The sequence below is a fragment of the Amphiprion ocellaris genome, chromosome 7, assembly GCF_022539595.1.
Source record: "Amphiprion ocellaris isolate individual 3 ecotype Okinawa chromosome 7, ASM2253959v1, whole genome shotgun sequence".
Classification (NCBI taxonomy): Eukaryota; Metazoa; Chordata; class Actinopteri; family Pomacentridae; genus Amphiprion; species Amphiprion ocellaris.
In genome coordinates this window covers 2,448,054-2,461,685 of record NC_072772.1, presented here as the reverse complement: position 1 = coordinate 2,461,685, position 13,632 = coordinate 2,448,054, and the positions used below count along the sequence as shown (strand labels likewise).

The window sequence follows — 13,632 nt, the reverse complement described above, 5'->3', positions numbered from 1 at the left end:
AAGTACATTTCTTTGAAGTATCTTTTACTATGAAAGTGGAAGTAGTTTCATTGGTCAACCTGTAAATGATTCTTTATAATGGAAACTCAAGGAAGATGCAGTTCAGGGCATGAAGCACAATTCTTCAATATCACTGAAAATCTTTTTCAGTGATACAAGAGTCCCACTGCTTTCCTGCCTGACACTGATCTTTTGTCTCTCTCTACCCTCTGCAGCAGAGGTGATGAGTTGAATTAGTGATTCAGCTTTTTCACTCCAGATATGGATTTTTACTAACGCCACACTGCAAAAATACACCTGTGCAAGTAAAAGTACTCAATGTGTATAAATGTTTCCTGCAATTATACGTATGATCTAATGTTACATTATTATGAGTCAGACATTCATGTGAAAACAGGATGTTCCTGCTGGATCTGGTCGAGTTCTTGCTCGCTTTGAACTATTTTTGCTTGAGGCTGCAGCTAATGGGTTTTTCTTATTTAGGATTAATATGCTGATTATTTTCTTCATAAATGAATTGTTTGGTTTGCAAAATAATAGTTTTTAAAGGCAGCTAGAAAAAAATAAGACACCTTCACAATGTTTGTTTTTCCCAACCACCCGTCCAAACTTCAGAATAACAGGGAATAAATGAATATAATTAAAATACTTCAAAGAAAAAACAGTAAATTCTAGCATTTGAGTAGCTGGGACTGTGAAATATTTTGAATTGTTGAATAAAAAATCAGATCACAACTGCTGTAAAGAAATTTTCGATGAACTAATTGAATCATTTTGTCTGCTTTTCTTGTTTTAACTGTTGGGTAATTTCATCTGTAAAAACAACATATTTTATAAGCTCTCTCTACATGCAGTTTGCAACTATCTTAAATTGAAACTCAAGCACTATACTGGTGGTAATCTTACATAGAGTTAAACTTCACCGCTGCTACTCATATATCTCAATTCAGCATAAAGATCATATTAATATTATGTGTTTCCTAAACTTAAATAAATGTACTAAATAGTCATTAAAATCACTTTAAAGTAAAGTAACTGGATGTCAGGGATGCTGAGTCTTTGAAACTCCATCTGACTGAATATCAATAGTAGCCAAAAATGCTTGATTTCATGATGCTAACACAAAAATATTCATCACTAAACGAGAAACAGTTGTATCATGCCAGATAGTCCATTAGCTGTGGTCAGTATCTGCACCCACACTTATGTGAGATCAGAAAATAACACCAGAATTTTCCCCCTTTTCTCTCATTTCAATTGTAATAAAGTGATTTATATGCCACATATTCAATGCTTGCTAGAGTGGTCAGCAACAAAATGAGTAAATTTACTGAGTTGACTCTTTTGAAAGTGCAATTAAACACATAACACACACACACATACACACACTTACATACACACTGGCAGGCTAAAGACAAAATGCATCACTGTCACCACAGTAGCCTAAAAATAGCACCAAATCCACAGGCCATTACTTTTTACTGAATTTATCTCCTCCTGCACTGCCATCTTTTTCAGAGGTTGCTTCCCCCAGTCTGCTTGTTTCATGTCATTATTTCTAAGCACAGCCAACTCTCCAGCGGACCTCCATAAAGCTGCCAGATGGCGGCGAAAAGATCTGGGACACAACTGCGAAAGCATTTGTATACACACATCAAGCCGGAGTGCAAAAAGAACACGCTCACACTTTTAGGACAGTGATCAATAAGCCTTACTGGCAACTTCCAGCGAAGCGTTGCGACTAATGGCCTCTCCCAGGTAGTTGCGGGCCACACAGGTGTACACGCCCTCGTCTGGTTTGCTGCGGCGGCCGTGCACGATGCGCAGGAAGAAGAGGGAGCCGCTGGGCAGGAGCATCCGGTGAGAACGCGGGTCGTCCTTGTCGGTTTCCACTCGCTCGCCATCTTTGTACCACTCGATGCCGGGAGTGGGTCGGCCTTCTGCCTTGCAGTTGAGGGTGGCAGGCTCCCCCTTGGACACGATCAGATCCGAGGGGTCCTCCACGATCCGTGGTGCGCTGTCTTCAAACCGAGCCCGGGACCCTGTGAGGCAGAGGTGACAGACCAGTTACCGACCCGGGCGATTATCATGGCCGATATTTGGCATACTTGCAATTAGTGTATTTTTATTGACTGATTATTGAAAAATGAAATGCGCTACTTCAGGTCTGATGCAGTCACCTCTTTCAATCTGCAAAAACTGAACAAGCTGTTTCCACAAACCAGGAAATTAGCTGCTTTCAGAGTGGCTAAGGCAGCCACAGATTACCCTGAAACAGTCTAGAAAACAATCATTTACAATGCTTTAAGATCCGTACCAGAGTCTGCAATGAAAGTGATAAAACAGTGAAAATTTTAGAAAACACAGAAGAGCTGCAGACTAACTGCAGGAAACAAACTGATCAATCTAAGCTGATCCCACATAAACGGAGTCCTAATTTAATCACTCCTATTTCTATTTTACATATTCATTTATAGTTACTCTTATTAATGATGAAGCCCAGTTATGAAAGGCAGGTTCTCTTCTATCACATGCTGTTGAAACACTACATTTATGTATATCAGTTCCAAATATTGGCTATTGGCCTTTCTTGATTACCAATAATTGGCATCGGTTTTGGCCCTAAAGAAACCCATATCAGTTAATCCCTAAACGTTATTGTCCTATCATTCATGAAAACCTCTTTGTAAGATGGACACACTAAAGCACAGTCATTTGGAAGGTGGGAATATCTTCCCTTTGGGATGATGGATGAATTTGTGTGTGGCGAAGCAGCAAATCATTGGTAATCTCACTTTGAAGTTTCGCTCTCAATTCCAAGTGAGGGATCACATTCTCCCACATCAACAACCTGTGCATCTCAGATAAACAAATACATCTGACATCAACGTGCAGTGTACTGTATATATATATATATATATATATATATATATATATATATATATATATATATATATATATATATATATATATATATATATGTAAGCTGTCCAGAGTATCTTACTGAATCCTCCACCTGCACCGAGGATGTAATCACCCGTGTGATATGGTAATGGTCAATCTCTCTGTCAGCGCAGATGTAGAGATGATAGCAGGTGGAAAGCTGAGAATAAGACAAGGAAGATCTTTGCATTTTAGGGGAGAAAAGACCCAAGTTTGAGAGGATGAGCGAGGCAGAAGGATATAGATAACTCCCATTTCCGTCACTCTGGGGATCCATTACTATTTTCGCTTGGCTGTGAGCGAAAGGCGCACAGCTTCAAAACCTAAAGGTAAGCTTTTAGAGCACAACCAAATGTCTCTAACAATGTGTTACAGTTAGAGAAATGAATAATTCAAAATGGTGTGCTTTTAGTTTGGTTCTGAGGAACAGATGGTCTCTCCCTCACTTTCAAGGAAAAAAAAGAAAGAAAATGAAATGGTCACTGTGCCACTGATTATTGTGCTGCTCCTGTCAGAGGTATTATTTTCAGCACATAATCTAGACTGCATGAAAATCCTCCATTATCATTGCAGAGGAGCAGTCAGGAGTAACCTAATGACACACATCCTGCTATTACATTATACTTAAATCAGAGGCATCAGGATAAACCCTCACTTTTCAGCTGTAAGCAGATTTATGTCTTTTCATGTGCCGATTTGATCCAGGAGTCGCCATCATGGCATAAACCTGAAGTAAACATCTAAAGAGTGATCTGAGCGCTCTCAGCTAATACCCCGGGGTCACAAACCAGGACAGCGCACAACGCTAATGCAGGCGGTACATGAATACTAATCGAGCCTTTAAAATGTGCCACGGCACCTTCACTGATGTGAAAAACACAGTTTGTTTACGAGACGAGAACACGTGTAAATCACGTCACGCTCGGCCTGTGAGATAATCCTTTAAGATGCCATAATGTGCTTTCTTTTCGATTACATTTCATGGCATCTGCAGCGTACATGAATCTGCAGTGAGTGCATATTGACACGTTTGACTGTGTTTGTCCACAAGAAAATTATTTTGATAAAGAGAGCCTCTGCAGCCCAGTGGTGTCCTGTTGGTGAACCACATTTTTAAAACACGCAAAAGATTTCAAATCCCAGCTCGTGTAATACAGTTACATCACTCTGAGTTGCCCTCCTCTTCAGTGATAACTGAATTTTATCACCAAAAAAATAAATAAAAAAAACAGTGAGAGAGAGCTGACATCTTAAAAGAGTTCTCCGTCAGTTCAGTATGGCATTTCCACCGGGTTTGTATACTTGGAAATACAGATTATAAAAGAAAGGTCAAACCCAAAGCAATAAAGGCCAAACACTCTCTAGTATTAAAACCGCGGCACCGATAATGAACAGCCCTGACTTAAGCTCCAAAATCACTTAATCCAAAACTTCCTGCAATGTTACTCAATCGCATCTTTTAATAGATCTTTCCTGTCCCCAAATACACATCTTTTCAACTCCACAGTTTGTACTGCAAGTTTTAAACATCAATGCATTCAGAAGAACTGGATACCAGATGGCAAGATGGTGCATCATTCGAATGTAGATGCTCAGTGTTGAATAGGCAGAAAAATGTTTCCAAGCATCCTCATTGTTTCACATGCATTTAATATAATTTTAGGTGTAATTTTAGAGCATAAAAGCCTTCTAAGTCAAGCCTTTAGAAACTATGACTCCCATATGCTGACTTACTTGCATGTGAAACAGGACAAAATCAAATAATCACACTGTTTTTGGACCAAATGGATCAGATTATAATGTAAAAAGTCACTTTCTGTTGTTTGTGTTGCTCAAAAAACCATATTCAGTGTTTTAGTCACTCCATTTCAAAATGATTTTGCTTTTTTGACTAGTGTGTATCATGTGATGAATGTAACGCAGTTTAGCCATGAAAATCACAACCCATCCCCGGGCTGCTCCTGAGGACTTGGCTTTACATTTGACACCTTCATACCTAACCAAGATACCTCACTGGACCTCTCTGTGACACCACCCACCAAGACACGTCATCCTAACTTGACACAAATCATCCAACGTCACACATAACGACATTCAACTGTTTGGCAAGTGACCTGATCCTCATCATGTGTAAAACCCATGGAATGCCCCTTTAATCATGGTTCATTTCTGCACTGGTTATGAGCAAACTGTTGCTCAGTAACACAGAATCTTTGGCACTAGACGAGCTTAAATGTTTAGATACATGGACTCTTTCACCTCTTACTCCTGTAGCACATTTTGATCACATTACAAAGAGAATCAGGTTCAGTATTGGTGTTTTACAGATAATATTGTGATGGAACTGCAGCATATTTTTATCTATATCACCAATACTGGACTATGAGGCTGAGGACGCTCATCAAAATTCATCCAAAACTTATCTTACTCACATAAGTTGTAAAAATAGATTTTTTTTGGGATGCTGGAGGGCAGTGCAACAAGCTGGAGACCCAACATTAGCATGTCATCACTTTAACGCTGCTGTGGGAAACATCCAGCAGATACAGGAGCTGCATTAACATTTATTTAGAGCTCCAAATGCAAGACAAACGCAGGTCCAAATGTCATTGTCCTCTTAGCTCATTTTTTGATCTGGAGGAAAATATCTTCCTCTTTAGCTCCAAGATGCTCCACTTTGTTCACCTGCCAGTCACTAACTGTGTCAGTCTGCTGTTCGGTGCTGTGCGACTTTGCAATCAGGGCAGTTTTTATGGCTTTTTTTGGGTGGGAACAGCTGCCTAATGTGACTGGAAGCAACACTGATGAGAGCTGTAAAATTTAACAATGAGCTGTAAACGCTCTGTAGAGTTGAGAGGAGTTGTGATCATTTTCAGCAGATTTTCCACTCATGTTACATACCCATTGTTTACAATAAAAATGATGAGTGCAGCTTTGATGTTTACTTTAATGGAATGCAAGAGGAACACTCCTTTATCTGTGGGGTTTAACAGCCTCATTTGTATGAAAGTAAGTGACTTTTAAAGATTTTAAAATTTAAATTAATGTACACAAGGTCTCTCTTGCAATGAGTCTCCTGAAAAGTAAAGCTTTGTCTCATAGAGCCATTGATTTTTCTGATCAAATGACTTAATATTTACTTACAGGAATGCAGACTGTCTCAGTGGTTACCTCATCATTCCAACCACCCAATAAAACCATTGTCTTCCATTAACAATGCCATCAACCATAAACAATGGGGGATTTTATTCCTTTTATTACACACATCTATAGCAGCTGTAGTTGAGGTTCCAGCTTAGCAATGTTCTGCTGTCAGCTGGTTTTCAGTGGGACAAAAGTCACCATGACATGTTTTTGGGCATTCGAGATGAAATTGAAAGTATCAAAAGTCATTTTAATCCATCTGAATATGCAGACACTTTCCACCTGAGAAAAAAAAAGGTGTCTTTGAGAACTTTTTTTTTGATGTGATAGGAATTAAAACTTATCAATGAGGGCCAACAGGCGCTTATGCCAGCTACACATATCATGCAACAGTCAGTGTGGCACCTGCTGATGTACAACAGAGAAAATAGTCTTATCAAAGAAAGAACAGCAAACAGCTTCAGGTGGCCAGAGTGCCAAGCAGCAACGTGCTCCGCTGACAAGTGTGCAATCAGTGAAAAGTCTACGCCACTTTGGGCATGACAGCAGCACATTTTCTTTGTGCGAAACAATATTTTCAGAGTAATGTTCGCTTCATGACAGGAAGATTGTGGTGCAGTGGTTGAAAGCACCTTTCAGTGAAAAGAAACTCTGTCAGACACGTTTGTTACATGGAAAAATAAATGTCACGGGCAATAATGGGGACCTCGGCGAAGGTATGTTTTCAGTTGGATCATAAACACGGCCCATTAGAGCCCACAGTGGGTCCACAGAGATATCCGAGTGCATATGGGAATTTGTGAGTGTGACTTGATTTGTGTGAAAAATTTTAATCTAGGGCATTCTGGTGTGAAATGACTTTCAAATTTACAAGGGATGGACAAGTAGGGAAGGGCATCGTCTAACCATGCATCAGAGTTTCAGAGCAAATTACATAAACACAGGAAAAGATGTTGCCCAAACTAATACTTCATGTCGTGTAAGCTGTTGTCAGGATTCACAGGATGCACAGCTTCGATTGATATTTCAAAAAGAAGAATATTTTCAATTTTCTGTACACTCACATTTATGAAAGTGTTGTTTCAAAGCCTGTAGAAGAAGCATCTGGAGCTCCAAAAGGCTGTTTCAAGTGTCTTCTCAGCAGCAAATAAGGCACAAAGCTGCTCCTTTGCAGTGAACAAATAGAGTTAGGTATGTTTTAAAACAACAACAGCAAAACCCGGCACTGTGCTGTTAAACAGATGTTTATTCAACTGGACAAGGAGGTAAAAAATCTGATTTAATATATGTATTGATTCAAGAACCTTGCGTTCAGCGTTAAAACACAAAACAAATCATTATTACCCCCTCCCCTGCTGTAGTCATGAAACACACTTCATCTTTGTGCTGCGCTGTCTGAGCGTACGAATCCATGAAAACCCTTTTAAACACGTTTACGTCTGCGAGAGTGAGGTGCAAAATGGAGCCAAGATAAGCCATAAGAATGAATGGCAGCCAACCTTGAGCTGTCTGCAGTATGGAAGGAGCTTCGTGAATGAGAGCGTGGCCGCCTCATGCAAGGTTATCACTCTCTTTTACACTGTCAAGGCTAACCTATGTGCGAACCAGTGTGTCACAGCGAGAGGTGCTGTTCACAGAGAAATGCAGTAAATTAAATAGCTCCTCTCATTGGAGGCACTTTAAGACGGCGGTTTTCTCTTTTCGTCTGCTAAATGAAACACTTCAATCAATCAATGGTATTAATTTCTTCATTTCATTAATGTTTTTAAAGTTTTTCAGCTGTTAGATATGAACATTAAGACCATTTAAGCTGCTAAATTTGTTGGCAAACAGGCACTTGTTTACGATATATGAAGCAACATTCATTTAGAGTGAGTATTAGGTTCAATATTTACTCTCTTTTGGCTCCATTTTTGATGAAAATATTTACCTTTTTGATGGTGAATGTACCTAAAATACGGCTATCGTATGATAAGGTTTTTCACTGAACACAGCCAAACACTATAGATAAAGTTGTGGCTCAACAATGAGCTCAAACTTGCTGTAATACTCCTAAAGTCAACTAGAGCTGCAGATTCACCTGATAATTGCACACATTGGCACATTGATATTGTATCATAAACATCAAGCATCACAGCAGCTTCAGTTTGTATGCAAGTGAGTGTTTCTGGCCTCCTCTGATTCTCTTTTCTTCAGGTATTACTACTACTATTCGTCTGCATGAACTTTACATCTGAGTAAACATCATAAATATAACGTGCAAGATTCTTCGTCCTGTTTATAGCGGCATTAAAAGAATTAGAGCAGATACAGACTTAACTCAGTGTGAGCTGATCGTGTGCACTGCGATGATTAGACATTGCAATTGTAACGATTGCATCTGATCTGTGAGAATTTCCCCCCATTTATCCACAAAGGAAATGAAGAAATCAAGAAAAAAAAGGCAGGCAACCACGGTTAAATGAAAGCCCATTAGTGCCACATGCGGCTCTGATAGACAAGTTATTGCATTGGTCCTAATTGCAAACTCTGACACACGCCCACATGTTTGCTGATGGCATCTCCAGCATTTCTGCCTCGTCGAACACACAGAGCAAGCAGGGGAAGAGCTGCGAGGGGGATGAGGAGTGCGCCTTGCAAAAACCCTGTTGATTCTGGCTATAACTGGCGTTTCTTGGCTCCTAGCTGTGGCGTTACGTAACTGCAGGAGGGGTTGAGGAGGGATGCTTTCATTAATTAGGATTTACAAATATTACCCCTGCATCCTCCCCAGGGGCACAAGTGTACCGCTGTCACGCTAATGTGTGAAAACCAGAAAGCCACAGAGGGGTCGCCCTGTTTCTCCTTTAGATCTCCGTGCCTTTTAGCGACAGTCGGGCTTGGAGTAAAAAGATACCCTGAACTTGTCGCCGCTCGCGGCTCCATATCTGGTGGAGAAAAACAAAAAACCAGCAACAACCTATGGAAAGCTCAGAGATCAACTTTTACAAGCGACTTGAAGTGAGACGGGAGCAGAAGGCTGGCAGCTTGTCTGTGGGGCTGGTGGCTGTCTGCTGAGATTTACTCACGTCTTTTTCAATTTCAATTCATTTACATACGTAAAAAGGCCAAAAACATTTGAGGAGTTCTTGTGACATTGCCAAGTAATCTCTGCGGGAGGGCGATAACATGCCACAGCAAACGCAATTTCAAAGCAGAGGGGTTGATTTTGTATTTCTGGCATCAATTCGGACATTTGGAGCCTTTCTCTGTTTAGCAACTGTCCTCCTCATCCATCATCTAATCTCTAAATGATGTCATCAGCCACTGTACCAGAACTGGGGCATCGTCATCATCATCGGCATCCGGCAGCATGACTCAAGGCTGTGGCACATTAGACGACTAGCCAGCTTCTGCAGTGGTTTCATCATCCGCGGTCCTTTCATCAGGACGGAGCTGAGGAGGCTTTAGTCGGCCTTCAGCCACATTTGTCACCAAGTAATGACCGCGGGGACAGAGTGGACACAAATCACCAGTCAAGGATTGTTTTGCATCGATTAGTTCCACAGCGGGCACCACAAGAGCTGAGCCTGAATACAGTCCGAGATAACTGAAATTTCAATGAGACGCATTGGAGTCTATTAATTGGGATTTGTTTTGTTTGTGTGAGTAAAAGAGCTGCTGTTGTTTTCCCCGCACAGAGGTTTGAGAAAACATGATCAGGACTTCCAGCACAAATCTCAAGACCAACACAGAGGAACTTATTGGCTGGAAACACACAAACAAAAGTCACATTTCTTCTTCTTTTCTTAAAGATAAACAACTGGGTAATATCGACTACTTGGCAGTATTTGTTTCAACACAGATGTCACGAAGCCTGTTCGAATCCTCTTTTCTTTCGAGTACTTTTATGAAAATACGCATCGGCCTGCGGGAACGAGTGGTATAATAGAGGTGGGAATGAAAGGAAATACCCACTCCAGATTAATGGCTGTAGGCAGATGGTGTGGGTGTGGAGAAGTACTATAAATGTTGAGAGGTGGTGCCAGTAGATAATGATAAAGAAGTGCGAGTGCTGAGAGGTGTCACAGGGGCCAAAGCACTCAGTATTTGTAGTGAACTTCTAGTTTATCACAACAAAGACTTCAAACAGACCTACACTTAGAAACTGGCTGGGTTCATATATCATGTGATGTTAGCTTATTTCAGATATATTTGTGTAAATACAGTTTTGACCAATAGGTGACAAGAGATTAGGCTACAATAGAGAGATGCCAAAGACTACATACATAGAACTAAAATGCTTCTTTTTAAACTATAAAGTGATCTTTAAAGCTATATTAACAATGGATTGCATGACTACTTCTATGAGAAAGTTTTGGTTGCATTGTGGTGAATATCACTTACAATCATTGCTCGGCCATACAGAGCATTTTAGCATCTTGAAGCTCATTGTTTTGTTCTGACAACCTGCAGCTTTAAAGTTTATAGTTCATGGTTATTGTCCTCTAAAATCCCAGAATTCTGTACCTGCACTGCACAAATTAGCAAGCAGATAACATTAACTGTGTACTTGTTAGCAAACTGGAGCTAAAATGGCAGATGTTTAAGAAGTTCATGAGCTGGTGGAGGCCAAAACAAGGAAAAAAACGAGAATTATCATTACACCAGACTCTAAATGAATGCTAATGTTGCTAAAGTAGCTGTCAAGTGTGTAAAGAGGTGCTCTTGCTATCATGTGGCTTTAAAAAAAATCTTTGACTGCAGGTACAAAAACAAATTTAAAGGTGATTTTCAGGGGAAACAAGCAAAAGTTAAGTTTATTTTCAGTTTTTCTAATCTTGAAGTTTTTACGCTTACGTGAGTTACGTGAATGCATGGTTTATTTCGAAAGGCCAGTGTTCAATCAAAAAAATGTAAATTCACTGGTGAGCTGATCAAGATGTAGCCCGCCTCTCGCCCATTGTCAGCTAGAATTGGATATAGCACCCCCAAAACCCTCTAAAGAATAAAGTGAGTATAGGTAATGGATGGATGGATGTTTAAAATCTTGCATTTGTCTTTTCTTGGATTTGCTGATGGTAAAAACAATGCGTAAGACCGTTGAACATGTCACTGCCACTCAGCTTGCTGCCAGTTTCCCCCAGTGGCCACCTGAGGTACTGCAACAAAACAATCCCCTGCAGCCCAGAAAGCTTTTAACTCAAAGACCACGACTATGAAAGAGGTGCTTGTCAAACGGTCGACAGAACACCTTCAGCTGCATACAAAGTCTGTTTTGCCTTTTTCCATTGTAGATTTCATACTTGTAACACTTTCCCAGAGCCTATACAAGTCTTTCTGAAAGTCTGTGGGTACACCAACACTAAGTTTGAGTCCAGAGTTCAGTTTTCTTTAATACATCCATGCCACAAAATCTCATTCAGAGGTAAAGCAGGAATGAAAACACCAGCAGGAAGTGAATCATGCCACAAAATGCACGAGCAGTGTGTATAAACACTGCTCTATATCACCACTAGTGGTCCAAATCTCTACAATGGACCTTTAAGGCATCCGTTAAAAGAATATCATGTGTTTATGTAAATATATTAACATCAGTTAGCATATTATTTTTAGATTTTTAAAGCTCTCAAACATCAGCGTCTCTGTTTTTTAAAAAAAATTGGTAAACATTTCTTGGTTATAGTTTCCTTTCAGACCCACTGAGATAGGTTGAATTTAATTTCCTTAATGTTTAAAATTGAGTCCCATCTAAGAATGGAAAAAACCCCACATCTGCACTCTCATGAATTGTTTTCTCTGAGCCCTGCTTTTTATTTGTGTTTTGGATTAGGGCTTGAAACTTTAAGCTGTTATTAGAGCAAATGGTTAAAATATATAATCCCTTTGTCAATGGTAATCAAGAGTGAGCATTTAAAAGCATTTTCTAATAATATGTGAGCATCTGAATGAGCATGTCTGGAGCCTTGTCAGGGAGAGTTTCTGCTCTCACAGCTGCACTAAAAGTGAGAGTTAAATGGTTTCACTTTGGAGCCTCCTTTGACCTCGTCCTGCTGCCTAATGGCCTCCCAGTGTGGCACCTCACAGCCCAGAGGGACACTGACAAATTGTGAATGTTCTTGGCATTTACCCCTTGATATTTAAATACTACAAATGAATGCATCTGTGACATTTTCCTCGATGTAATCCTTTTTTCCCCTCTTTTTTTGGGAGGATGCGCTCAGCTCCCACAGCTGTCAGTGAAATGTGTTTGAAATGCAGCTGAACACAACATTTACATCCATCTGGAGGGACAGAAAAGATGATAAGACGAGTCAAATACAGTATGAAGCCATGTGGGAGTGTGTATAAGACACAGAGAATGAGCCAGAGACAGAGACTTGTGCACTTTTTCTATTAATATTTTTACCTGAGGCGATGCTGATGAATGAGATAGTCGCAACTAGTAAATTTCCAAAGTTCATCTCCTCGCCTCTCCCGGTGCCAAATCCTCCGGAGTCTTTCAGCCTCTTCCCTTCACAGTCCACTCGGATTCTCAATTTGGGAAAAAAGCGATCCTCCAGTCATCAAATCGACTGAAAAAACAGAAATAAACTGAAGCAGTTTGGAGACGGAGCCTCAGCTGGAATATTTCAAGCGCGTAAAAAACTTTGATGTCACTCCCAGCAACCCATGACAGCAGCAGCAGGGTGAGCAGCATCAGCACCGCCCCGGAGAAACCCAATAACAAAACTCAGCAGCATCACTTCTTCTTCTTGGTCACACACACAAACATCTTTCGAAGATGTCCCGCTGCTGTTTGCTGAAACCAAAAAAGAAGGGGCTTTAACTATATTTATCCTGCGCTCATGAATAAAACAGTTACGCTCCTCTCTGCGCTCTGATCTGGCCCCAGTCGTAGGTTGCGGCGTCGGTTGGAGGGAATGTGAAGCTCCGCACATGCCGAGCGGAGCTGCGCACTCCCAGCTATCCGCAACAAATCCTCGCCAGCCTCCAGGAGACTGTGTTTTTTAAAGAGACAGACACGACATCTGCGCGCTGGAAGAGTCTCCACAAGACGGTGCAGAGGAGGGAGATTAAATACGACCCACAGAGGGAGGAGATAGTGGCTGGAACTGCTGGAGATGCCGACTTATTTCTGGGTTATTGGGTGTAAACTGAATTTTTAAGGCGTTAAAGTGACCCTTGGGTTTGGGTTTTCTAGTTTGGAGTCAAAATCTCACTCTAGATGGCAAAGAATGCAGCAAAACAAAATGTGGATATAATGGTGCTTTAAAATAAGGCATTGAAGTGACTCCTGGGCTTTAGGAAAGGACAGGAACCCATTTTCAGGGTCTAGAACCACTGCATTAAGACTCAACTTTGGGGTTGCATTAACATTTTCAGGCTAAAGGTAAGATAATACTTAGTTTGCAGCATCCTGGTGAATTTTTTATGCACCAATTTGTGTCAGTTTACATTGGAAATGTCTTTATTCATGGAAATTAAAACAAAAAGACAGAGAAGAAGATATGCACTACTTTTTCTGCTCATATACTTAAAACCTTTCAAATCTGGCAATCGGCA

General features: G+C 40.5%; 1 protein-coding gene across 3 annotated transcripts in view; it reads right to left on the bottom strand.

Moving 5' to 3' along the window:
- The window catches only part of zgc:77784 (uncharacterized protein LOC402947 homolog), a 62,836-nt gene extending 49,733 nt beyond the window's left edge, over nt 1-13,103 (bottom strand). For 2 of the 3 annotated variants that reach the window (XM_055012491.1, XM_023265107.3), the window contains exons 1-2: nt 12,476-13,102; nt 1,716-2,042 (exon numbers count right to left, since the gene is read on the bottom strand). In XM_055012491.1, the coding sequence (XP_054868466.1) occupies nt 1,716-2,042; nt 12,476-12,530 (382 nt within the window). In that variant the 5' untranslated portion in view covers nt 12,531-13,102. Of the gene's footprint in view, nt 1-1,715; nt 2,043-12,475 lie in introns of all 3 variants that reach the window. The other variant, XM_055012492.1, reaches the window with a different exon arrangement.
- Nucleotides 13,104-13,632: the final 529 nt, after the last annotated feature.